Source organism: Anguilla anguilla, chromosome 1, assembly GCF_013347855.1.
Source record: "Anguilla anguilla isolate fAngAng1 chromosome 1, fAngAng1.pri, whole genome shotgun sequence".
NCBI lineage: Eukaryota > Metazoa > Chordata > Actinopteri > Anguilliformes > Anguillidae > Anguilla > Anguilla anguilla.
In genome coordinates, this window is record NC_049201.1 from 64,709,343 (window position 1) to 64,732,799 (window position 23,457).

The 23,457-nt window shown below is 39.5% G+C and overlaps 1 protein-coding gene and 1 long non-coding RNA gene across 2 annotated transcripts in view; one reads left to right on the top strand and one right to left on the bottom strand.

The window, feature by feature from the left end:
- The window catches only part of col28a1b (collagen, type XXVIII, alpha 1b), a 34,084-nt gene that overhangs the window by 2,755 nt on the left and 7,872 nt on the right, over positions 1-23,457 (bottom strand). The window contains exons 10-34 of the mRNA XM_035406889.1: positions 23,061-23,105; positions 22,932-22,976; positions 21,514-21,567; positions 20,731-20,799; positions 20,456-20,524; positions 19,938-20,006; positions 19,495-19,563; positions 19,073-19,141; positions 18,890-18,958; positions 17,966-18,034; positions 16,452-16,523; positions 15,198-15,266; positions 14,061-14,132; positions 12,921-12,989; positions 12,039-12,107; positions 8,080-8,148; positions 7,036-7,104; positions 5,769-5,837; positions 5,054-5,122; positions 4,615-4,683; positions 3,758-3,838; positions 2,751-2,786; positions 2,547-2,583; positions 1,821-2,375; positions 893-1,071 (exon numbers count right to left, since the gene is read on the bottom strand). Coding sequence (XP_035262780.1) covers positions 893-1,071; positions 1,821-2,375; positions 2,547-2,583; positions 2,751-2,786; positions 3,758-3,838; positions 4,615-4,683; positions 5,054-5,122; positions 5,769-5,837; positions 7,036-7,104; positions 8,080-8,148; positions 12,039-12,107; positions 12,921-12,989; positions 14,061-14,132; positions 15,198-15,266; positions 16,452-16,523; positions 17,966-18,034; positions 18,890-18,958; positions 19,073-19,141; positions 19,495-19,563; positions 19,938-20,006; positions 20,456-20,524; positions 20,731-20,799; positions 21,514-21,567; positions 22,932-22,976; positions 23,061-23,105 — 2,211 coding nt within the window. The remainder of the gene's footprint in view (positions 1-892; positions 1,072-1,820; positions 2,376-2,546; positions 2,584-2,750; positions 2,787-3,757; positions 3,839-4,614; positions 4,684-5,053; positions 5,123-5,768; positions 5,838-7,035; positions 7,105-8,079; positions 8,149-12,038; positions 12,108-12,920; positions 12,990-14,060; positions 14,133-15,197; positions 15,267-16,451; positions 16,524-17,965; positions 18,035-18,889; positions 18,959-19,072; positions 19,142-19,494; positions 19,564-19,937; positions 20,007-20,455; positions 20,525-20,730; positions 20,800-21,513; positions 21,568-22,931; positions 22,977-23,060; positions 23,106-23,457) is intronic.
- Positions 12,109-14,147, top strand: LOC118221655. The gene is made up of 3 exons (XR_004764160.1): positions 12,109-12,186; positions 12,932-13,033; positions 14,075-14,147. It is a non-coding gene; the product is annotated as an uncharacterized LOC118221655 (long non-coding RNA).

Here is a 23,457-nt window from a genome sequence, read left to right on the forward strand (position 1 = left end):
TGTTAAACTCTGCCAAACAGGGATTTTACCATACTGTCTTGTCCTCATTGAAAATACATGCATAAGTAATTTGCTCTCTGACAAATTCCTCAGCAGACTAACATGCAACTCCAAAATGTTCTGCTTAAATACAAAGTTTGAATCAAATTTTACAAGTGGTGCAGCTACAGTATATATGACCACAAAAATGTGGGAAGTGATAAAAAAATGTATGTTAAATTACTGAACAAGAGAATATCTTGTTTTCACTTGTGGTGATGGATGGGGAAGGTTATTCATTAATGAACTGACAAAATTGTCAAACACAAATACATAATCAATATGATGACTGTTGATTCTAAATGAAGATGACTGTTTTGTAGTAACATGCAGGAAGAATATTTTTTATTTGATCTCCACCCTCCATCATTGGGTTCCTGTTGCTCCTACTCTCTTCCCAACCTCACATTTCTCATAAATTCACTGCCTTTTAGCATTAACAGTGAAGAAGGAGAACTATATTAGACATTTTATTTTCCCAACTCTGCTTTTTATTCTCCAAAGCCTCATTTATTTCCCTCAGGTCAAGAAACTGGTAGCATTCAGGTTAATTTTGTTAATAAATAGCTCTTATGATTTTCCTTCTAGTTTATAAATGATCCCGTTTTAACAGCTAATGTATTTTCAGTGTTTCTATCTTATACAGTGTCTAATGCGTTGCCTTCCAGAATAATAATATTCTCTTTTGCGCCTGATAATTCTTTCACATGGATTCCTTCCTGCAATAAAGCAATGTTTGTCACAGTGATACAGTTTGACGGTGAACAGTGAACATTCAAAGAATTATCTTCAGTATTTAATTTTAACTTTCATTTAAAACTACAGTAGCATGGTAGATGAGCTATGCTTTCACCTCCTCATATAGCCTGTTGTAGTCTCCAGTGAAAGTGGGGGTGTCCATCCTCTCGGGTGTCTCCCAGGGGAGCTCAGAGTTGGTGGGAGTTCCAGAGGGAAGCAGGGAGCTGGGGCTGGAGCTGAACAGAGATGTGTCTTCAGGCTCACAGATTCGAGTCAGCAGCTTACTCTCCAGGGCTAAAAGGACCACAAGCACCAGCCAGTCAGCCACGTTTAATTAATATTGATTCCAGAACACTCAGAATAAAGTATTGGTTTGATCCTTAGATGAAATGTGGAATAGGGGTTAAGTTGTAAGGGTCAGAGAGTCCAGGCATATGGTAATTGATGTAGGAGATTGGCTGTTATGCACCATTGTCCAGGTACTGTTCTTTATGTAAAGAGAAAACAATAAACTACATATTGTAAAATGAAAGGGTACAGAAGTCTGAAGGTCTTTGCCCTTTCTTCCGTTATAGCAGCTTGTGGGCTGTATTTCCGCATTTCATGGGCCTGCTGTTTTTATTGCAAACTTTTCTCTTTCTCTGAGGGCTTCATCACACCTTCCGCCCCAAATTGGCAGCCTCCACAAGAGCTTGTCTCTGGGCGACAGAGACAATTTGAAGACTTGCATCAGTAAGAGAGACCTCTAACCTTTAGGAATATTTTGACGCTCACAGGTTTAATTGTGATGTGTTTGTTGGTGGCCCGGTCTTTTAAAGCACGTTACAGGAGAGACATTGCCAAACCAAGTGTATAAACATCCCTTTCAGTGAAGCGTGTTTTTGAAAGGCCTGTCAAATGTGTGTATTTATTGTGCCTTAAAGACACTTGAAATTCAAAACAATGGATATACTGTAGCTCACGTTTGCACGTGGGAAAATAACCTGCTAATGCCAGAAATCGCACAAATAAATCATTGAATCAAACCACCTAATACAACATACCAGGAAGTGTTATGAAGTCCTCAATCAGGTACACGTGCTCCTCGATAGGATCTGAGGCGATCAGGTTCATCTCGTTTTTAAAGTCCAAGTAAAAAGGGTCACTTTGGTTGACCACCCCGATGACAAACACCTCAATGTCAGCCTCGTGGGCGTCCTTCGCCGCGTCCTCCAGCTTCACCAGGTCCCTTCCGTCTGCTTGCCCGTCCGTGATGACGATCTCCACCTTCCGCACGCCAGGGCGGGAGGCCTGGAATATCTGGTTGGCGCGTTGGAGGGCGCTGCCCGTGAAGGTGCCCTCGCCCAAGTAGGTCATCCTGCGGACGGCTGCCTTGATGTCATCGTAGCTCAAGTGCTGCTGCAGGCTGACCACCACCACGTTGATGTGGCTGTAGAGCACCACGCCGATGCGGGTGGCGTCCCGGCCCCCCGACACGCGGTCGATCAGCGCGTTCACAAAGTCCTTCACCGTGTTGAAGTTGTCGGGGCCCACGCTTTCGGAGCTGTCGATGACAAAGACGAGCTCCAGCGGGCTCTCCCGGCATTTTACACCACAGCCTGAACAGCAACGGCAAAAGAAATGTTCCGTTACTGTTCCTGAGCAGCAGGAAAGGCAAATATTGCAGAAACTGGATTTTATGCCTCTCTGAAATTCCAATTCTTTGCTAGATAGAATATTTCAATAGTAGGAACAGAAGTAGTAGTAGAAATCGAAATATATTATCATACCGCAGATTGCTCTGATTATTTTGATAACTTCTTCTCTCTGTGTGAAAGGGAACAGATTATAATCATAATTGCACTTATTGTACGTTGCTTTGGATAAAAGCGTCTGCCAAATAAATGTAATGTAATTTCCACTGGCAACCTAAACTTTTATTTGAAATGATAAATTTGTCATAAAATATATTGTATTAATGTATGGCTACTTACTGTTAAACCAGGTTCACCCTTTTGTCCAAGCCTACCCTGTAATTATCAGAGTTAAGAAAAACATTTATTGAATTAGTCTTTCATTCTGTATTTATTATAAAAATGCTTAATGCTGAATTTGAACACAATGCTATTTGTATTTAGACTGATATGCTCCTACTAAGGTTGAAGCCAGACCAATTAATTTAACAATTTCTAAATCCTTCATGCATGGAAGTTTGCAAGAGTATTGATAAATCCACTAAAATATTATTCACAAACAGGACAAACATTTATAGTCTCTGGGCTGACTACCTCCTGAGTCCTACTGGCCGCTATTATTCAAATCAAATCAAATCTTATTTATATAGCACATTTCACACAGGAAGCAACTCAATGTGCTCTACACAAGCAGTTCAGCTCCAACAGATTAAAAAAAGAAATAATGATAAAAAATTTAGAATAAAAATAGAAAATCATGCAACAAAGGAAATAACTGAAGTAACAGTACAGTACTGTCCACAATCACTCTCCAGAGACCAAATGAAGGCTATGGCTGGACCGGTCATAGGTTCGGAAGTGATCAGTGAATTCTCATGTGCAAGATACCTGGATCACCGCAGGCCATACCCATCTCCATCAGGACAAGTGGTAGACGAGGAATTTATTTTCCTTTATTTAATGTCTTGTGACAACAGAAGTCATGATAGAACAATGGACCCTCTTTCCACACCTCTGAAGAACTGGGCACTATCAACTTCTATGATTCTATAAACCATCAAAGAAGTTTGCACCGTATACAGAATATTGATAGTTATGTTTCAAATGAGGGAGCTGAAACTCCAAATGAATGTTCATAAATGGTATCAGAGCACCAGAATCCCGTTGCAACCAGAAATACCTGTATTTAGGAAGTAATAAAGATTGAAGGAACACAGGACCACCGGTTTAGCCGACCATGGGTTTAGCCTAAAGAACCTGTTATCAAATGCACCATCACAATTTCACTGGCTAATATAATGCCATACCACAGGTCCTGTTGTTCCTGGCTGCCCAAGTTCTCCTTTTTCCCCCTTTCTTCCTGGGTCACCAAACAATCCTCTGTCTCCCTGCAAAGAAACATCAGTGACCCCAAAACCGCCTCAGATATAATGAACAATGAAGATATTATGACATATTGGTTATGAGTTCTGCATTATTGAATTTCTGCAATAATTCTGCAATTCTTCAATATAGAGCACTTTGTGGGAATTTCTTGACTGAAAGTACTGTACTGGGTGAAACTTCATTGAGTCGCATAGATCATGAACACATACAACAGTTAGAGATTTGCTTATATAATGTACAATTTGCTTTACATCACAATAAAGGAGTCAGAACTTAGGCTTTAACCACTTTCAAAAACTCCATTATGAAATGCCGTCAGTTTGATAGGACCAACAAAAGTGCTGGAATATGCACCGCCAGTTCGGTAGGACCATGTACATACACTAGTACACACATATTCTGGCATGCATGCAGTTTCCCAGCTTTTTTCAATTCTACCCACTCTTCTATTGAGCTGCTGCAATCACTGCAGGGATAACTAGAGCAGACATGAGTGACCCTACCTCACAGGCAGATTCTATAGGAGATAAGTAAGTAACCACCCTTTAAACATTTTCTTGATACCACTTTTTGGAGGTTTATAGCTGGGCTCAGACCAACAATTATCCAATTTTTGTTTGTGTGGGAAGGCAGATTTTAATTGATCCTTACAAAAGGAATCCTTTAATGCTGTAGGTGTTTGATTATGCCAGTGTGGTAAACAGCTGTCATACACCATCAATATCCTCTGAGATTATCACTACTGAAACTTTTCTTATATCTTTGCAGTCTCGTATACCTTTTCTCCTGGATGACCCTCTCCTGGAGGTCCTCTGGGCCCTGGGATCCCCTGAAATCCAGGATCCCCCTGAAAATACCAACCACAGACCAGGCCGGTTAACATTCATTTTAACGTTAAATTTACAAATACTGTAGATAAGCACTTTTCACATGATAGCATGCAATGCTGCATGTACATGTTCTCTGTAGTCCATTTTCAGTTATTACTGTATAACTGAAAGATGTCCTAGCAATATCAAACTGCATTGGATCAAGTACACAACCTTTATTTAAAAAGTATGCAGCTCTTTATTTGAATAAATACTATAAAGCACACATACACACACACACACACACATACACACAATGCATTAAGCTGACATACAGTATAACCAGGCTCCTCGTGTTCTTCCATGTACTGTATTAAGTTGTGACCAAGCAACGTGACCATGCTATACCTTCTGTCCCTGAATTCCCTCTCCAGGTAAACCCTGAGGACCAGGTGGGCCAGTCTGGCCAATAGAGCCCTGGAAACACAAACATGCCAAATGTGTCCAGTAGCCAGGATAACAGACATAAAACCTGAAATAAAATAATCTGTGCTACTGTTTACTTTTGTCAGCAAGCTAGTATGTTAACCCAGTGTAACCCTGGAGATGCAGTCATGCAGTACTTTAGTTATTAGAATAAACATTGCCACACGTCAGCAAAGATTAATATTGGCCACAAAATGTCCACAATGTATCCTTCAGATGAGCATTTGTATGTTGGAAAGTTTGTTTACTAAACTGGTTTGGTTTGTTTCACATGCTGTTAAAGGGAAAAGTGGCTGCCTGAAAGAAATTGCCAGCCATTTGTTTTATTATGAATGACACATCTTGCCCGCCTAACACCAACATACAGTACGGGTAAAACAGGAACTAAATAAAAAAGTTTTATTTAGGAGTAGGAGTGGGCATTGCCCATATCACACCTTGTGGAATATGGCATAAGAACAGCTGCTTTAACTGAAAGTGGTGATACTTCCTTATTTTGCATCTCCGACCTCTTGTACCTCACTCAGATCTGGTGTTTTTTTACTAACCCTGCAGCAAACACAAGTTTATCCTAATCAAAGCACATTTTCAAGAGAGCAGAGCAGGTCTGTTAGAACTGAATGAGGTCTTCTACAACCTTAGGACCCATCTGGCCAATTCCTGGTGGTCCTGGAGGTCCAGATATGCCCTGAGAACCCCGATCTCCCTAACAACAAAAGAACAGAAGACAATACAAAAAACAACCATTAATAAATAATTTCATATCCTTCATAGGACTGTTGATACTCCATATTATCAGTGCATGCTCCTGACAGCATAGTCACTGGACTGTAAATCAATCAAGCTCCAAGGTCCTTAAAATAAAGTGATCATTATCAACCATTTTTCTCATTACAGCAACATGCAACTGTCATGCCACAATAATTGTAAATGCAGGAGGGCAGTGTCGTATAATGCTTAGGGAAGTAGGCTTGTAACAGAAAGGTTGCAGGTTCAATTCCAAACTAGGATACTGCTGTTGTACCCTTGAGTAAGGCACATTGCTTCAGAACACATCCTGGTGTATAAACAGAAACAGGAGTGTCTGCTAAATGCCAGTGATGTAATGTAATGCCATAGTCAATGGCTCATTGTAAATAATTTAATCACACTACAAAACTTTTAACTTTAAGAGAAAAAAAAACATTTGTGAAACAGCCGTTTCTTTTAGAATGGAACTGCAGGAAATGGCAACATAATTACCAACATCTGAAAATGTTAATGTTTAACAATGCAACAATAAAAAAATTTTAATAGCCCAACTAACAACAAAGATTTTCACGTTCACTCATACTGTGACTTTTCATTTAATTTTTCCAGGAAAAATCTCCATAAGTCTGCAATACTGCAATTATTGTAAATGCACCAGAGGTAATTTTTCAGTGACAGTTCTGCATGGTAATTATGGAACACATGGACAAATAAAGATTTTGGTCTTGGTGGGTAACTGGCAAATCAGTTGGAGTGTGCTGAAGGCTAATAATTCACAATACCTTGTACTATATTACTTGAAGCTTACCCAATTCTCAGATTTTATTTGTTTGATTTTGAAGGGCTTTTAGCTTTGATTGAATTACTCCCTCAATCATACAGAGTGGATATTGTACTGTGATACATAACAGCTTCTAAGACTATGTTCACAACTACCATTGCACCATTATATTCCAATCACTGCGAAAAAAAGACACCTCAAGATCTGACTAAAATACGAGGTCAGTGAGGCTGGTGGCATAGCATTATTAGATTCAATACTAATTAACTTAACAACTGAACATGTCTATATTCCCTGACATTTTATGGCTTGAAACTACAAAAAGCTAGAAGGATAAAACAAGAATGTAAGAGATACTCCAAGGTCCTCTTGCCTTTGGCCCAGGTAATCCTTTGCCTTCAGGCCCTGGTTCTCCTGATAGTCCTGGCAACCCTGGGGGTCCCTGCAGGTTAGCATGAGAAAGCACAGTTCATGCAAATTGAATGATTCGCATTTACAGTGCTCGCCATTGATAAATGCACAAAGTTAAACTGAGCCTTTATCATTCCGTTTGTTGGTTATGTTCCCTTCAAGCCATTCTGTGAAATCCATATAAACACATACACTGCTTATTAACCACACAATGAACAGTGTGTGTCTGGAACACACTACCGTCCTTGACATTCTGTTCCATTGACAGTCCAATATAACATCCAGTAAATGCAGAATATGCATTTAGAAGGCTATTGTTGCTGAATAATGAGATGAGCTACCTTGTCTACTGCAGATGTCCTGGTTTTGAGATTTGTGCATTACAATATCTACTGTGAACTGCAATAGCTTGTTGGATGAAAGCAAAACACATAATAAAATACATGCATTTTTAATCACACATATTTTTAATCAGACATCTTGTCTTCATCTACTCCACCCTGCCCATTCTTCTTCATTCCTTTATTCCTTGCATTATGTGCATTGTATAATTTCAAAAGATGTTTGTTGGCTGACTAAATTGTTAGGTATATTAGGGTGGGGTGTTTTTACTATGTGGACATGAAGTTCTAGTCAAAGGCTTGCAGAATGTCCTAAAATGAACACTGTATACAATGAGTTGCGCAATCATCCTACATAGTCAATTGTTTGTTCACAATAAAGATACTACCTGTCAAGCAGGCTCAATAGAACAAACATTATGGTTGCAGTCTGTTTCCAGCCTAGTGCTGTAGAGAGGGAGAGAACTATGGTACACATGGCCTAATGACATACAGTAAGATACAGCTAATGAAATACAGTTGCAAATTTTTGTATTCAAATGACACAATATTAAAACTTGCTTTCTGTTTATCCCCAAGTGTAAGAAACATCAATGGCCAAAGAGTTAAGTATATCAATACCCAAGCTTATAACTGAGGGTAATCAAACATATATAATAACGCACTGGTGCGCCGGGATAGCCGTCTCCTTTCCCCCCAGGTGGTCCCGTGGGTCCAGGTAATCCTCGCTCCCCCTAAAAAAAGTTTAATGAATGTTTACTGGGGGTGAACAGGTGTACAACTGTCCTGAAATGTCCTCTGCTCTTGTTAACCTATGTAATAACACCTTTGTGTCCTTTTCTTAACTCTGCTGTTACGTTCAGGTCAAAACGGACCCGTTTTAGACTCTACCATCCTTGAAACAATCTACTCTGAAAAATATAGTTTATAAAGCAGAGTGTTTCAATGATGGTGGAGACTGGAACAACATCCTCATCCGTGCAAATATGAACGTGTGAATTTGATAATGAGCAATTTGATGTTTTTATCATTTATAGACACCATTTTGATATAAAGATACTGTTCTGGGTCAAATTTGACCAGAGGGTGCAGACTAGTGAGAACGAATGCAGCAACAGGGTGCAAAAACAAGTGAAAAAACAATGCACAGATCAAGTTTATGACAACTTGCTAGGTTTTATATGCATACATACACACGAGTGGACACACACACACACACACTGTCCATGTGGTAACTCAACATTAGGAAAACAAATTATTATTACATTACATTACATTACAGGCATTTGGCAGACGCTCTTATCCAGAGCGACGTACAACAAAGTGTATAACCATAACCAGGAACAAGTATGACGAAACCCCTAGAGAGAAGTACCGGTCCAAGTGTAGGGAACAACCGCATAGTTCAACTTGGACCCTGATGGTTAAACTGATTAACACTAACAACGAGAACGGCAACAACGCAATCTATGGAAAAAATACAAGTAGTCGTTAAGGCAGTTAATGCACCTAGTGACTTACGAAACAGCTGCCTAGTTACAACCCTAAGTTTAGTCATTTACAGGGGGGAAGGGAGGGAGGGGGAGAGGTGCAGCCTGAAGAGGTGAGTCTTCAGTTGTGGGATCCTGAAGTCATAGTGGATGAAAGACTGACTGGTTAATTTCACAGGCGATGGAGGGGATGAGGCCTTCCCAGACAGAAATTCAAGGTGAAGAATTTTGAGGAGGTGTCTTTTTTCCAAGAACCAGCTGAAAAACTGGCACAACTTGCTACGAAAACAAGAAATAGCATGTGCACATCACGTACACAGACACTCCCATACTGTCATGCACATACAGAATGAATAGATCACATTCTGCAAGCACATTAGTCACTCCAGCCATCCATCCATCCATACAGTCGTGTTCAATGATAAAAAACCAATCAAATGTGAGAAAAATGGCAGGGCTATATGGATAACATTGTTCATGTTCACATTTTTTTAAACATTTTTTTAAGCATATTCTACCTTTGGTTAAAAATTGAGCTTTCATTCATGAAAAATTTCAATGGACTCTTCTGGTTAAATTAGCAAAACAAGGGTCATTGGAGGGAGAACATGAGAAGTTGGTCGTAAAAGGCCTTATTTCAAGTCACCAAGACAAATATCTGGGAAGTCTATATTTGGCTGGCTAGGGGTGGTCAAATAAGAATTGTTGCCCAGTAAGAAGTTAGTGTGCTAAAGCTATTCGTGAAGAACCCTGGGATTAATGGAAATGGAAAACTCTATTGGCTTGTTACCGTGGCATTACTGAAACCTACTAGTGGCACCAAACTGTGTTTGTGATAATAGAACAGTCATACCAAATCTCTGGTGGGCTTATGTCACTGCTTTTTAATTGTATACATCAGACTAGGTATTTTAGCCTTCCTGTGTCTGACAAGACTATTGATGCACCTGTAAGCACATACACTTCATGCTGTAAATAAATCTAGATTCTTTATATTACTTTTTGTGAGGGAGGGGAAGTGTGAAGACCAGACGTGACCAAACAGGGGATCTATAAGTTACCAAAAGGCACTCCAGTAACCACTGAGTCTCGTGAGAGACAAAATAAGAAGGTGGTGCTATACTCCTAAGGGACGTATCCCAAATAATGAATAATAAACCCCTAAACGGGTAACTGAGGAAGAAGGAGTATATAAAGAAAATAAAGGAACAGGGAAATGAGAAATGAAGAATAAACGACTTCGAACCGAAGCAGAGAAAAAGAAAATGTCTTTTCAAAAACAAACAGAAGACGTTCTGAGGCCAACTAAAACCAGGGGGAAAACTGGTTAGTAAGAGGCAGAAAGGTTTGTGCCCCGCAGGTGACACAATAACCCCTTAAAACCGCCAACCTCAGAATGTGGACAAATACTGTCCTAATACCTTTTTCCCCAAAAAAGAACAAACTGAAGTCTGAATTCTTTTAAATTCCTTGGTTCCTAAAATCCTTACACCTTGCTCAGAGAAGCGACAGGGAACTGGCTAGAGCAAAACACGTTACAAACGTGCAAAACACTAAAGCACCGTTCCACTGCCTACTGACACTTTAAATACCCAGCCACAGGTGTGGCTGGGTAATCAGCGGAAGATGTGAGCAACCAACAGGTGAAACAGATCAGAGGTAATCCTGCAGGAATGCAAGGAATGTTAGAGCAGGAACAATCATCCCACAGGAACCAAAAAAAACGATTAGCCGAGTGGCTAATCTGCAAGCACGAAACTAATCGTCCCCACACACCAAAATAACGATTAACCGAGTGGCTAATCGGAATTATAACCACTGAGCCGGTGCAGGCACGGAAAAATGATCTACCCTGCACAGAAACCGTGACAACTTTTGGTAGTTCGCTTTAATTCCCAAGCACCCAAGTGCATAATATTACACTTAGCTTAGTGTTGTGTAGCCTATACTTTGCCAAAGGCCTGCAGGGAGGGTTCTCTTGGGCAACAAGACGCCAAACTCCCATTAACCATAGAAACCTTCATAAAATTATTGAGATAATAGACGAGGAAGAAAATTTAAATCTCCTTTCGTTCTAAAGAAAATTACAAGGAAGGAAAAAAGGTGGTCCACCCGTCCCATAAACCAAAGGAGGGAAAACAGAGAGACGTTCTTGTTAAACATAAGAGTGAAATGCAGGATGAAGAAATTCATTTAAAATATTTTCGAATATTGGCCAACCAGTTCAATCACAGGTTTTAACAATCTGACAGTTTAAGCCCGGCACTCTCTGAAAAACACTGACAAACTTGCTGAAAGTAATAAACGTATTTTTTGACATTTGTAACACGAGTCGCTAGCTAGCTATTTTCCTCTAAAGCTTTTGGTGTATTATTGCCTTGGTGACCGAGCCACATTTTTCTCTCTTCCTGCCTCGAAGGGGGAAAAAACAGACAACTTCATTGTCACTGAAACCTGTGTATAGCTGTGTTTCAGTGAGTCAGAGAAAGAGAGTAAGCGAAAGAGATAGTGAGAGAGGCTGTGTGGCATGCCCCTTTGTCCTGTCAGCAGCACGATTGACACATCATAAAGAAAATGTTAGAGATGGCAGAAGTGTGAGTGTTGCTCTTTCACGAGTTGACTAATGTTAATACGGGTAAAATGCCAGTGGAGGTATTTTAAAAGAGTAGAATACCATTATTGGTGGTGGTCAAAAGGAGTGATAGTTCAAATGAAAGCAAATATAGTGAGAGTGACAGTAACAACGATGCTCCTGTCAGCAAGAAATTCCAAGGATCTTTTCCCTCAGGATGCTGCTGAGGCTCAAGGTCAAAGAGAAGAAAATTAAAAAGTTATGTGTCTTATCATTATAAGTCTGTACTGTACAGAATAATATTGTCAATCTTAAAGCCATAGATGGCTGACTCGGTGTTAAGTTAAAATGAAACCGGAGGGTAAAATACCTGTATGACAACTAGGCAACGGTTAAACCAGGTGGATAAGCGGTGGGAACATATAGTAAGTGATGTAACTGATCCATGAACATAACAGGAGGGTTAATAAAAGTATCTGCTAAATTCAGGTAGTGTAACACATTATATTTCCATGGGGAAGACCCCGAGGATGGTGAAGTAACTTCCTTGCTGTGAATTTACCTTTGGTCCAGCTATCCCAAGTCCTGGTTCCCCCACTGGTCCGGCTGGTCCAACAGGACCAGGGTCTCCCTATTGACAAACAAGCCATGCATCGATCAGATTATTCAAAAAAATATTCTGCACCAGAAAGAGAAACTACTTGAGCACTGTAAGTTGATTTTGGGTCTGCATTTGTTGACAAGATCGGTGGTTTTGATAAAACTGCAAATGTATCAATGTGTTATTTCACTAAAGTTAAATCATTGTTATCAAGGGAAAATGCAAGCTTTAATGAAAACATTTCTGTACATTAGAACTCGGGTGCCATGATGGTTGACATTTCCATGAGTTTAATTAGTCTCTTCTTCAATTTGTGTTTTATATAATTTAAATGAAAGAACAGGACTGTCACCTAATATATTCTAGTCTCTTGAGTGATCATCTAGAGACTGCCACTTAAATTAACTTACTGCATAATAAAGTGCATTGGCACCATATGCAGTATGTTAATATAAGTGCTTACATTTTTTAAAACTCTTTATATAGTGTAATCTTTGTGATGTTTCGAAACTAGCTGTTCTGTACTGTCTTGCTTTGTGTGGACTAGCTGATGCTTTTCAACAGCTATCCTAATGAATAAATAATCAAGGGGCAAGAATATAATTACAGTGTGAAGACTACGGGGTGGCATAGCTCAGGAGGTAAGACCGATTGTCTGGCAGTCGGAGGGTTGCTGGTGCAAACCCCGCCCTGGGCGTGTTGAAGTGTCCTTGAGCAAGACACCTAACCCCTAACTGCTCTGGCGAATGAGAGGCATCAATTTTAAAGCGCTTTGGATAAAAGCACTATATAAATGCAGTCCATTTACCATTTACTTTTATGAGGTACAATGTCTATATTTACCTTGGCACCAGGAATTCCCCGCCCAGGCGGCCCAGGAATTCCGACTTGCCCAGAGCTTCCTGGTTCTCCCTGTACACAGTCACAATTCAAAGAAATGTTTTTCTTCATCACAGGTAAGCCAACTTCCTTATCACTTACTTTTTTATTATCCTGAACTCAAAACTGACTGGCCTTTCAACGTCTCCTCAGGATACAATGTATCCATGCGGTTTACACCAGTATCAGCTACACAACTGAAATGCCTAATCTTCAAGAAAGGCACCTACTCTTTGTGTCGATGTTTTAAAAAATGTACAACTAATATTTAAAGATGTTGTGTACAACTTAATTTCTTACTGATATCTCTTGTTCAATATAAAAATCTTCTGTAAAATAAGACTTCTTTAGAGGGTAAGCTATTACAAGAACATTAACAGCACCATCATGTGGACTATCAGAAAAACACAATTCCAAACAAGGTATATGTATTTCATAGATGAACTGAAATTAACTTTTAAAATAAATATTTCAAGTTATAAGACAGCAGCACCAGACACTAACAGGCCCTGCTTTCAATGTGGTCTGTATTGTCTGGCTTTTCTCTCATTTGTTTATCTTACATCCTCTTATATTCTACTTATAGCTCTTAAAATGTCGTAAAATGCACTGTTACACTACGTCTTACAGTACAAATGTAAGGTCATCGTTTTGGACTTAATTTGCCTTGTACAATGGAGGTATATAGCCTATCATTTATCTAATTATGTCATTTATTTGAATGGAACAAAAACAGAAATAGCTCCAGCAATGCAGAAGTGGTATTGTTTATGTTTGTTATTCTTAAAGCATCCCTGCTGATCTGTGAGGGTAATGAAAATGATTACCCATATCCAACACAAGACCTTCATAAGACCGACATAAGATGTTCATTAAAATATTATTGTGTAAATATTCATGAACATTACTGCCAACCATATAGAACAGTACCTTAAAATATTAAATGAAAATATTACAGTACTGTATAATAAGCCTATGTCACTGGCATACCTTTTTATTATTTATTTATGTGGTATTTAGGAAGGTTTCACATACAGCACCTGAAAGATTGTGTGTCTTTGTAGGGCCCTTTAAAGAAAGTCTTGCCTATTGTTCTTTGCTCACCTTGGCCCCTGCAGGCCCCACAGGCCCCACGGATCCTGGCAGCCCCCTAGGACCCCTGTCTCCTCGGTCCCCCTGTGCACAGAAGAAAAACCTTTTCCACCCCGAATCATCCGCAGCAGACTGCCAGCAATTATAGTAATATACTATTTCCAAATAATTTGGAAGTTTAAGATAACAAACTTTCAAAAAGCAACAACTTACAAAAAATATGCTATTAAATTTTTTCTTTTCTATACATAACACAATAGATGTATTTGAATGTTTGTGAAACAATATAAAAAAACATGAAATTACAGAAAAAATCTGAACATTATGATTATTTCTGGAACTGAGTGACTTAAGCATGAATTTAAAATAATGTACCTTCAGAAATATGAATTGTGCTTTGTTTTTGAACTGTATGACTTACATATTACATTGCATTACATTACAGGCATTTGGCAGACGCTCTTATCCAGAGCGACGTACAACAAAGTGTATAACCATAACCAGGAACAAGTATGACGAAAACCCTAGAGAGAAGTACCGGTCCAAGTGCAGGGAACAACCGCATAGTTCAACTTGGACCCTGAAGGTTAAACTGATTAACACTAACACAACGAGAACGGCAACAACGCAGTCTATGCAAAAATACAAGCAGCAGTTAAGACAGTTAATGCACCTAAGTCACCTACGAAACAGCTGCCTAGTTACAACCCTAAGCTTACAGTCATTTACAGGGGGGTAGGGAGGGATGGGGAGAGGTGCAGCCTGAAGAGGTGAGTCTTCAGTCGTCGTTTGAAATGGGTCAGTGTCACAGCTGTTCTGACCTCCACGGGGAGGTCATTCCGCCATCGTGGGGCCAGAACAGACAGGAGACGTGTTCTGGAAGTGCAGGTGCGAAGAGGGGGAGGTGCCAGGCGTCCTGAGGTAGCAGAACGGAGGGATCTGGCTGGCATGTAGGGTTTGAATATCTTGTGGAGGTATGCTGGGGCTGATCCCTTGACTGCCTGGTATGCTAGGACCAATGTTTTAAATTTGATGCGAGCTATAACAGGCAGCCAGTGGAGGGTAGTTAGCAGGGGAGTGACGTGGGAGTGTCTGGGGAATATAATTATGTATCAAATATCAAACAGTATATTGATTTGGTTTTCATACCTTTTCTCCAGGTATTCCTTTCCCAGGTGAGCCGTCTGGACCCCTGGGACCAGCTGGCCCTGTTTCCCCCTAATTTAAAGTAACAAGAGAATTGCAGGGGTTATGAACAAAATTACATAAAACATATTCAATAATATGATAGCTATGGTACAACAAACATGCATGTGACAGTAGCTGTTTATAAGCAGTTGCTGTTATGCACTGTATGCTGCTTTAGTCAGAGAGGAGCCATAATATTGTGGAGGCCATCTGGATTTGTCCGTTATTAATTTATGTTCAATACAAAAGACATCACAATGGAACGTGTCATATGTAAAGTTTAGTTAATGCAGCTAATATGTTATATGCATCCCTAAGTCAGATAAAATAAACACATATGGCTCCTTTATGTAGTAAACATGATATAGATTGATGTTATTGAAACAAATGTTAAATTGGTGATGATCTCATTATTGTTGGCTGAGATGCAAGCAGAATGCCGTAAGATCTGGAGCAAATAACCATCCACTCAAAGTAGGCTCAAAGTAATGCTTAAATTATGCATTACAGATGCATTAAGGATGCATACAAATTGAGGATAATATTTATTTATGCATTAATGTGCATCAAAAAGAAACACATTAATGCATGAATTATTCTGCATTTACATCTACAGTGCTGTGTAAAAGTGTCTTTCCTGATTTCCTCTATAATTGGATATTTGTCACACTCAGTGGTTTCTGATCTTTATACAAAATGTAATATTAGACAAAGGGAAACTGAGTAAACACAGAACACATCTTAAAAAATGATTATATATATAAACATCAGAAACCATTCTGTGTGACAAATATGCAATAATAGAGGAAATCAGAAATACTTTTTTTCACGGCATTGTAGTGTATGGTTATATGTTCCTGATCTAGACTGATGGTCAATAATGATTACACATTCCCGCAGCAGATATCTTCAAAGCCTATTTTACTTTTCAGTAATTTGCCACCACATTCATTTCTTTATACAACAAACATTTTTTCTTACATTTTTGATGAATAATTGAATTCATATGCACAATATTAGTAATAGAACTTACAATTCTACTAAAGATTTTGTAATGAACTTACTTAACATTCTATGAGAAAAGGATATTAGTTGACTCATTAAATAATGATCTTGCAGCACACCAGAAATGACTATTGAGTATGACAGTTTGAATTAGTTTAGCATTATAAGAAACCTCAGGTAAGATGCCAAAGAGCGTGACAACATCCCCACCTTGGCTCCAATAGTGCCATCTTCCCCTGGAAAACCAGGAAGTCCAGGTAGTCCTGCTGAACCAGGGTCACCCTGGCATACCCCCCCCAGAGAAATACTGTAGTCAGTAAGCTCACTTATGGATCAACACATTTACAACATGCAACCATCACCAATCACCACCGCAGTAAGGCAGATATGTGTTTTCATCAACATGAGGCTAAACACACCCAGTGCCCACTTTATTAGGTCCACTTATCTAGTAACAAGTAGAACTCTCTTTTCCCACCAGTGCAGCCTGAATACTTCACAGCATTGATTCAACAAGGTGCTGGGAATATTCCTTAGGGATTTCAGTCTATGCCTACTCGACAGCATCACGCAGTTCCTGCAGATTTTTAAACTGCACATTCATGCTGTGAACCTCCCATTCTGTCTGCTCTATTGGACGGATATCTAGGGACTGAGCAGGCTATTGAAGTAAACTGAAGTCATTGTCACGTTTGCGGAACCAACCTAGAATGATGTGCACTTTGTGACAGAGCACAATATCCTGCTGGATATATCCATTTAAAGACGGGTAGACTGTCGCCGTAAAGGGATGTGCAGTCAGCAACAATGCTTTGGTGTACTGTGACATTGAAATAACACTGAGTTGGTATTATGGGGCCTAATATGTGTGCGTGAAAATATTCCCTACACTATAAAACCATCACCTGTTGGCACAAGGCAGGATGAATCAATGGATTTATGCCTTTTATGCCAAATTGTGTCCCTACCATCTGCATGCTGCAGCAAAAATTGACATTTGTGAGACCAGGTGACATTTTTACAATTTTCAGTCATACTGTTTCATGACCACATGCCCACTGTAGCCTAATCTTCTGAGCAGGCAGGAGTGGAGCCCAGCATGGTCTTCTGCTGCAGTAGCCCATTTTGTTCAAGGCTTGACGTACTGGATGTTCAGAGATGCCCTACTGTTACTTGAGCATTTGTGGCCTTTCTGTTAGCTTGAACAAGTATGCCCATTCTCCTCAAAGCTCTCTCAATAACAAGGTGTTTTCGCCCAAATGACTGCTGCTCACTGGATGTTTTTTTACGCAACATTTTCTGCAAACTCTAGAAACTGTAGTATGTGAAAATTCCAGGAGGGCAGCAGTTTCTGAGATGCTGGAACCACTCCATCTGGCACCAGCAATCATACCATGGTCTAAGTCACTTGTCCGTTTTAATATGTGGCTGACCAATTAAACCTTTTCACCATGTCTGCATGCCTAATATATTGAGCTGCAGGCACATGAGTCACTGTTTGGAGGAGCAGGCGATTTGCGTTAATGAGCAGGTGTACCTAATAACATGGCACTGAGTGTATGTCGATGGTTTTTAGACATGTAAAATGCTGCATTCAGTGCTGTGTACAGCATATTCCCACATGGAAATGACAACTACTTCAGATGAAATGATTTAAAGAATACATCTATATTTTTACTATTTTTTCAGATCATTTTCTTTAAAATATGAAATGTCATGCTTACTTTTGGTCCAGGTTCTCCAACTCCTCTCTCCCCTTGGGGACCAGATTCTCCTGGAAAGCCCTGGTTTCCCTGTGTAGGAAACATAAGGAAGGAAGATAAGAATGTCATGGAAGAAGGGATTCAGTTGGTGGGTATGACTCTGTTTCATTGCTCAGCAGTGATCCCCCGTGAATGATGAGTCACGTGTTCCTGAGGACTGGGAATGTATCCGTACACTGATTGTGGATACTGCACCTTACACCATGATTGGCACCAGATTACAATTTGGAATACAGAGAGAATTTGTTACTCAAGCAAATTCCAATATATATAAGAGGATTGTGCCTTTCTGTGTGGAGTTTGCATGTTCCCCCCATGTCCGCGTAGGTTTCCTCCCACAGTCCAAAGGTGTGTGTGCCCTACGATGGACTGGCGACCTGTCTGGGATGTATTCCTGCCTCTCGCACAATGCATGCTGGGATAGGCTCCGGCACTCCCCGCGACCCTTACCAGGAATAAGCGGGTTACATCATTTAAGGATGGATGGAATGTGCTTGAGTAGCACATTGTGTCTCTATTCAAAAAGTAAAGATCTGCTTTCCGCACGTAGGAAAAACACACTTTTATTTTGTTCAGTTGCAACTAGCCTTGATAAATCACCCAAAGCAGTGAACATGCATTAATCCACATACTCTCGGTTTTTATGACCTCACATCACATATACTCCTGGATATGGACACACAAATTCCCTGTAGTTATATGTATTTAAATGGAGTCTTTAGGACTTTCACGTGGTAGATCCATTTTCCTCTTTCTTCCCAAACCTAATCTGAGAGAAACATTCTCAACCGGCCACTTTCCAGATTAATTTCATTTTTTAAAGGATAAGTCCCCCTTCTAATTTATAACCATGCAATACTACTCATTACATGATCTCAGACTTACCTTTGTACCAATGAACCCCACCCCTGGCATTCCTCTGGGGCCAGAGGGACCCATTGGTCCTTGATCACCCTAAACAAAGAGGGGAAGAGAGATGCAATATGTATTCCACACTAGAATTATTTTTCAGAAGAATGATTTAAAATGATATTGACCATGAAATTAGAACATATGTTTCTTTCCTACCTTTTCGCCTTGAATCCCTGCTCCTGGAAACCCTACAGGTCCTGGCAATCCTGGAGAGCCTGTATTTCCCTAGACAGAGCCAAAGGTCATAGTTCAAACATGCTCTTTTTTATCAGAATCATAAAAACATGTAAACTGCAGTCAGGATGATGATAGATATGACCATGATGGTTGTAATGTCTTGAACACAAAGCAATGAAAAGCATGTATCTTGTAAGGTTAAACAATGTAGTAAAAATGTTTCCTGGCGATACTTTTTTTTAAAAATGTTTGAAATGAAAAAATGACGATTTTAATTCAGTTCAACTAATGATCTAAGATTCTATTTATTTTTATTTATAGTACCTTGAAATGTATTCAGTTTTACATTTACTGTGATTTTGGATTGTAAATAGCCGACTTGTTCCTGTTGTTCAGATTACCTTCTCACCCTTCGCTCCTGTACCTGAGGGACCCCGCATTCCTCTGAGACCGTCATATCCACGGTCACCCTGAAACACAGACGCTGTTAAAGAGCAGTCCCCACACGAACAAGTGGTTTATGTCATCCAAAACAAATACTAAATAACCCTTAATTGAAGAATGGTTTTTTGTAGCTATCATCTGCTTCAGCTTGCAGATAATACATGCAAATATCATGTGTATTCTGAATACTCATGCTATTCTGAAACATATACCACAGAATTATCTCAACATAGGTATCCCAACAGTATAAGCCACCTGTCATAAAAAATATTATGCTTTATGGAATACCATTGTTCCATTCATCAGATAATATTCCAGACAGGAACGTAAGTTAGAAGATATTTATTATGATAATTATTTACTGAAAACATGTACTTATAATAATGGTGGACCACTCTACCTTGGGCCCTGGCAGACCTTCTCCTGGGGTCCCTTGGTTGCCCTGTATTCCTGGAGGCCCTGGAGGGCCCTAAAACACAAGTTCACACACACTCAAAAGCATGAATAAGCACACAAAACACAAGCATGAATGCACACACGCACACACAAACACACGCACGCACGCACATGTACACGTTTATGCACACATAAACGCACACACACACAGAATAATTTCAATATACTCTTAAATCTTGTTAAATAAAGCACAATTACCCTGAATACTATTTATTATTAGATAAATAGAATAAAGGTTTATTGTGGGAGACAGTTCAGCATCATACAACGTAGCATTAATATAGAGCAATTTGAACAGCAGAGTCATGTCATGCTTAGGAATCTGAGATTGCAAGTCCAGCCCAACTGTGGGATTGATTCCAACTTGGAGTGCTGTCGTTGTAGCCTTGAGCAAGGTACTTAGCCTTCCTGGAATTGCTTCAGTACGTATTCTGCTGCTGAGTACCTGCACAGAAAACTTACTGGCAGGCCTGGCTCCCCAATTCCTGGGAAGCCAGTTGGACCTGATCTTCCCTGGTTGCCTTTGTCACCCTGGAACACATACACAAATAATTGAGGGGAGGAGACTAAAAAGACACCAGATGCATCGGTTGGTAATACAGGGTTAAACCCTTTTAAACTCAGTTTACTCTGTTGTATTGTTCTCATGTGGCAAAAACCACTATGTCATGGGTCATTGACTTTTAAACATGCAGCGCTTTAATCCACGATCGGGATTTCCACAGAATCCAGGTCACCTTTGGGCCAGGGAATCCGATGCCTGTGTCACCAGGTGGTCCAGACGCCCCTTTGGGCCCTCGGTCTCCCTATGTTAAGGGTACAAAATTAGGGGGCTTAGGACTTTAAACCTCAGGTTTAAATTTCTAGACCACAGACATTTGTGAAATGTAGAAATGTAGGTTACTACTAAACTATATGATAAACTGTTCCCCATTATTATATGTGCTGGTCAGAAAAATTGTAAATAATGTGATCAAGGACAAGAATATCTCATAAATGTTCTTTTCAGCTCACAAATGAGAAATCCCAGAAAGATTTAAACATAAAGAACGCAATGAATGACATTACAGTGAACTGAAGTCTAGTCTTGGAGAAATGACATTCTCCCGAAAGAGAGATATAGCTATATTGGTATCCTTAATGGGGTCCGGTGACCTTTTGAAATGGAACTACAAAGCTGACATTTGCACCATTTCAAAAACATATAATAGGCATTTGTTCTTGTAAAAACCCATTGCCAATATTCCTTCGATTGCAGGAATTTCATTTTTTGGCACATTTTGTTAGTTGGCTATGACCAACGACCAACGAGTGAGCGAGATATCAGCCAAGTAGGACATATGCTGTAAAGTCAGGACATGCCCACTTCGCTGGCAGATCTACTGGTATGTATTTTTCAGCACATGAATAATATCACTGGGCATTTATACAAGTAGTCAAAAAGACTGTTGTGAATATATTTTCCGTGTTGTGCGTTAAGTTCCTCTTGTGTATTTCTGGCTCAAACACCACTTCCTTACTTTGGGTCCTGCTTGCCCCTCAGGACCTTGATCTCCGGCTGGTCCTGTTAGACCCTGCAGTAAAAGCAAAAAATAGTGGGACACAGCTATGAGACTTATCATTTACATAGGGAAAGAAACTGTTTTGGAACATTATACAAAAAAGGGCCTTCTGGTTACAATATTGTACTTTTTGCTTCCAGTCTAGCAGTAGTAGGAATATCAGGCCCTTAAACCGCTTTATATGTGTTTTCTTAGTTGTCAAAACTGTTGAATGGCTGTGTATTTTCATAGCGCCGATAGCTTGTTCTACTATTGCTTAAAATTGGGGATGTAGGGCATCTATGTTGGTTCCTTTGAGTAGGTTTAGCTCTTTTCATCATATATATCATATATACCAATATAAAAAATAACATTTTTTGGACAATCAGAGATTGTTTGGTCAGTTTGTCTAAAAGTCTTGTTTTTGGATGAGACCTAGAATCTAATAAATGACTAAATACCACCTTGGTGTTGTTTTCCAAATTTAATCTTGGCTAACTGTTAACATGATAATGAAATTCTTGTTTAAAAATCATTGGACCATCTTTCCCCATATTCTTTTAATCTGAGAGTGATGACAGTAACACAAGACAAAGAGAGCATTAAGATTATGTTAATTTTCAATGCTTATAAAATTTGTCATTCATTTACATACATTTTTCATTCTTTTTATGGCCTATGAATAGCCAAACAGTCAACATATAAAACACCCAATGGATATTACCAAGACTACAGTTTGAGAACTCCAAGCAGGGCACTGCCCACATGACCAAAAGCTAGTCCTTCAAATGGAGGCTATTGTCTCCATGCCAATGCTGCAGGGTATGAAGAGACAGAGGCAACTGAGTAGCTCTGTCCCAGTGCTAATCCTATAGGACAAAGTCTGCTCCTGAAAAAGAATAATATAGTGCAAGCTTCGTTTCACAGCTTTAGATATTCACATTAGTATTGGGATTAAGCATAATCCTTAATTCACATTCCATAAGTGCACAAGTGCATAAGCCAGGAAGCAACTCAATTTCTATGCAGATCTTCCACTTGTTAGTTTCAGTATTTCATTTGTGGTGTTTCGAATATCTGATTTGCTCTGATCTAATATTTCATTATATTTTCTGTATGCATGCTCCTAGGAAATGGTATTCGCCATCTTTTGGTTCTAATGACCCATCATCATTAAATCTAAATTAATTCAAATAATTTGAATTAATAAAAATTCCGAACTCCCATTGCATTCATTTCAAAGTCTTCTACTTGGTAAAAACATGCTGCAAATAGTACTGAAATCACAGAAATGTCGCTATAGGATATCTATGGTATAAACACTGCCCTATATACAGGTAAATAACATAAAATATCAAAAGCATATTGTTAAAAACTACACACAGACATCACCACACCTGCTCTCCTCTGTATCCACGTGGCCCCGGCGGCCCTTCTTGACCCTGCAGGAATGATTGACATGATTTACTAGTTCGTGAACATGGTTGGAATAATGCAAAGACACTGAGGGGGTTTAATGAACTTACTTTCTCTCCCTTTATCCCTGGGGCACCGCATTCACCTCTCTCACCCTGAAACAAGACAAGCCCTGTACAATTACATTCTTGTATTCTTTCCAGTTACAATGCATATTTAATCAGAGTAATTGAACAGTGAAAGCATACACAAAAATAATGACAGGGCTCGCCCAGTGGTAATGTACACCCGGAAACAGTGCTCTCATAGTGATAGCATACACAAACTACATCTCATATAGTGACAGTGTGCAATGACAGTGTTCAAACAGTGACAAGGTTTACACAACATAATTTGCACACTGACTGTGTACATGCACTCAATTACAACAGCATACACAGAATAACAACACTTACAGTGAAAGCATTGCCATAATGACACTGTTCACACAGTATTAACGTACATACC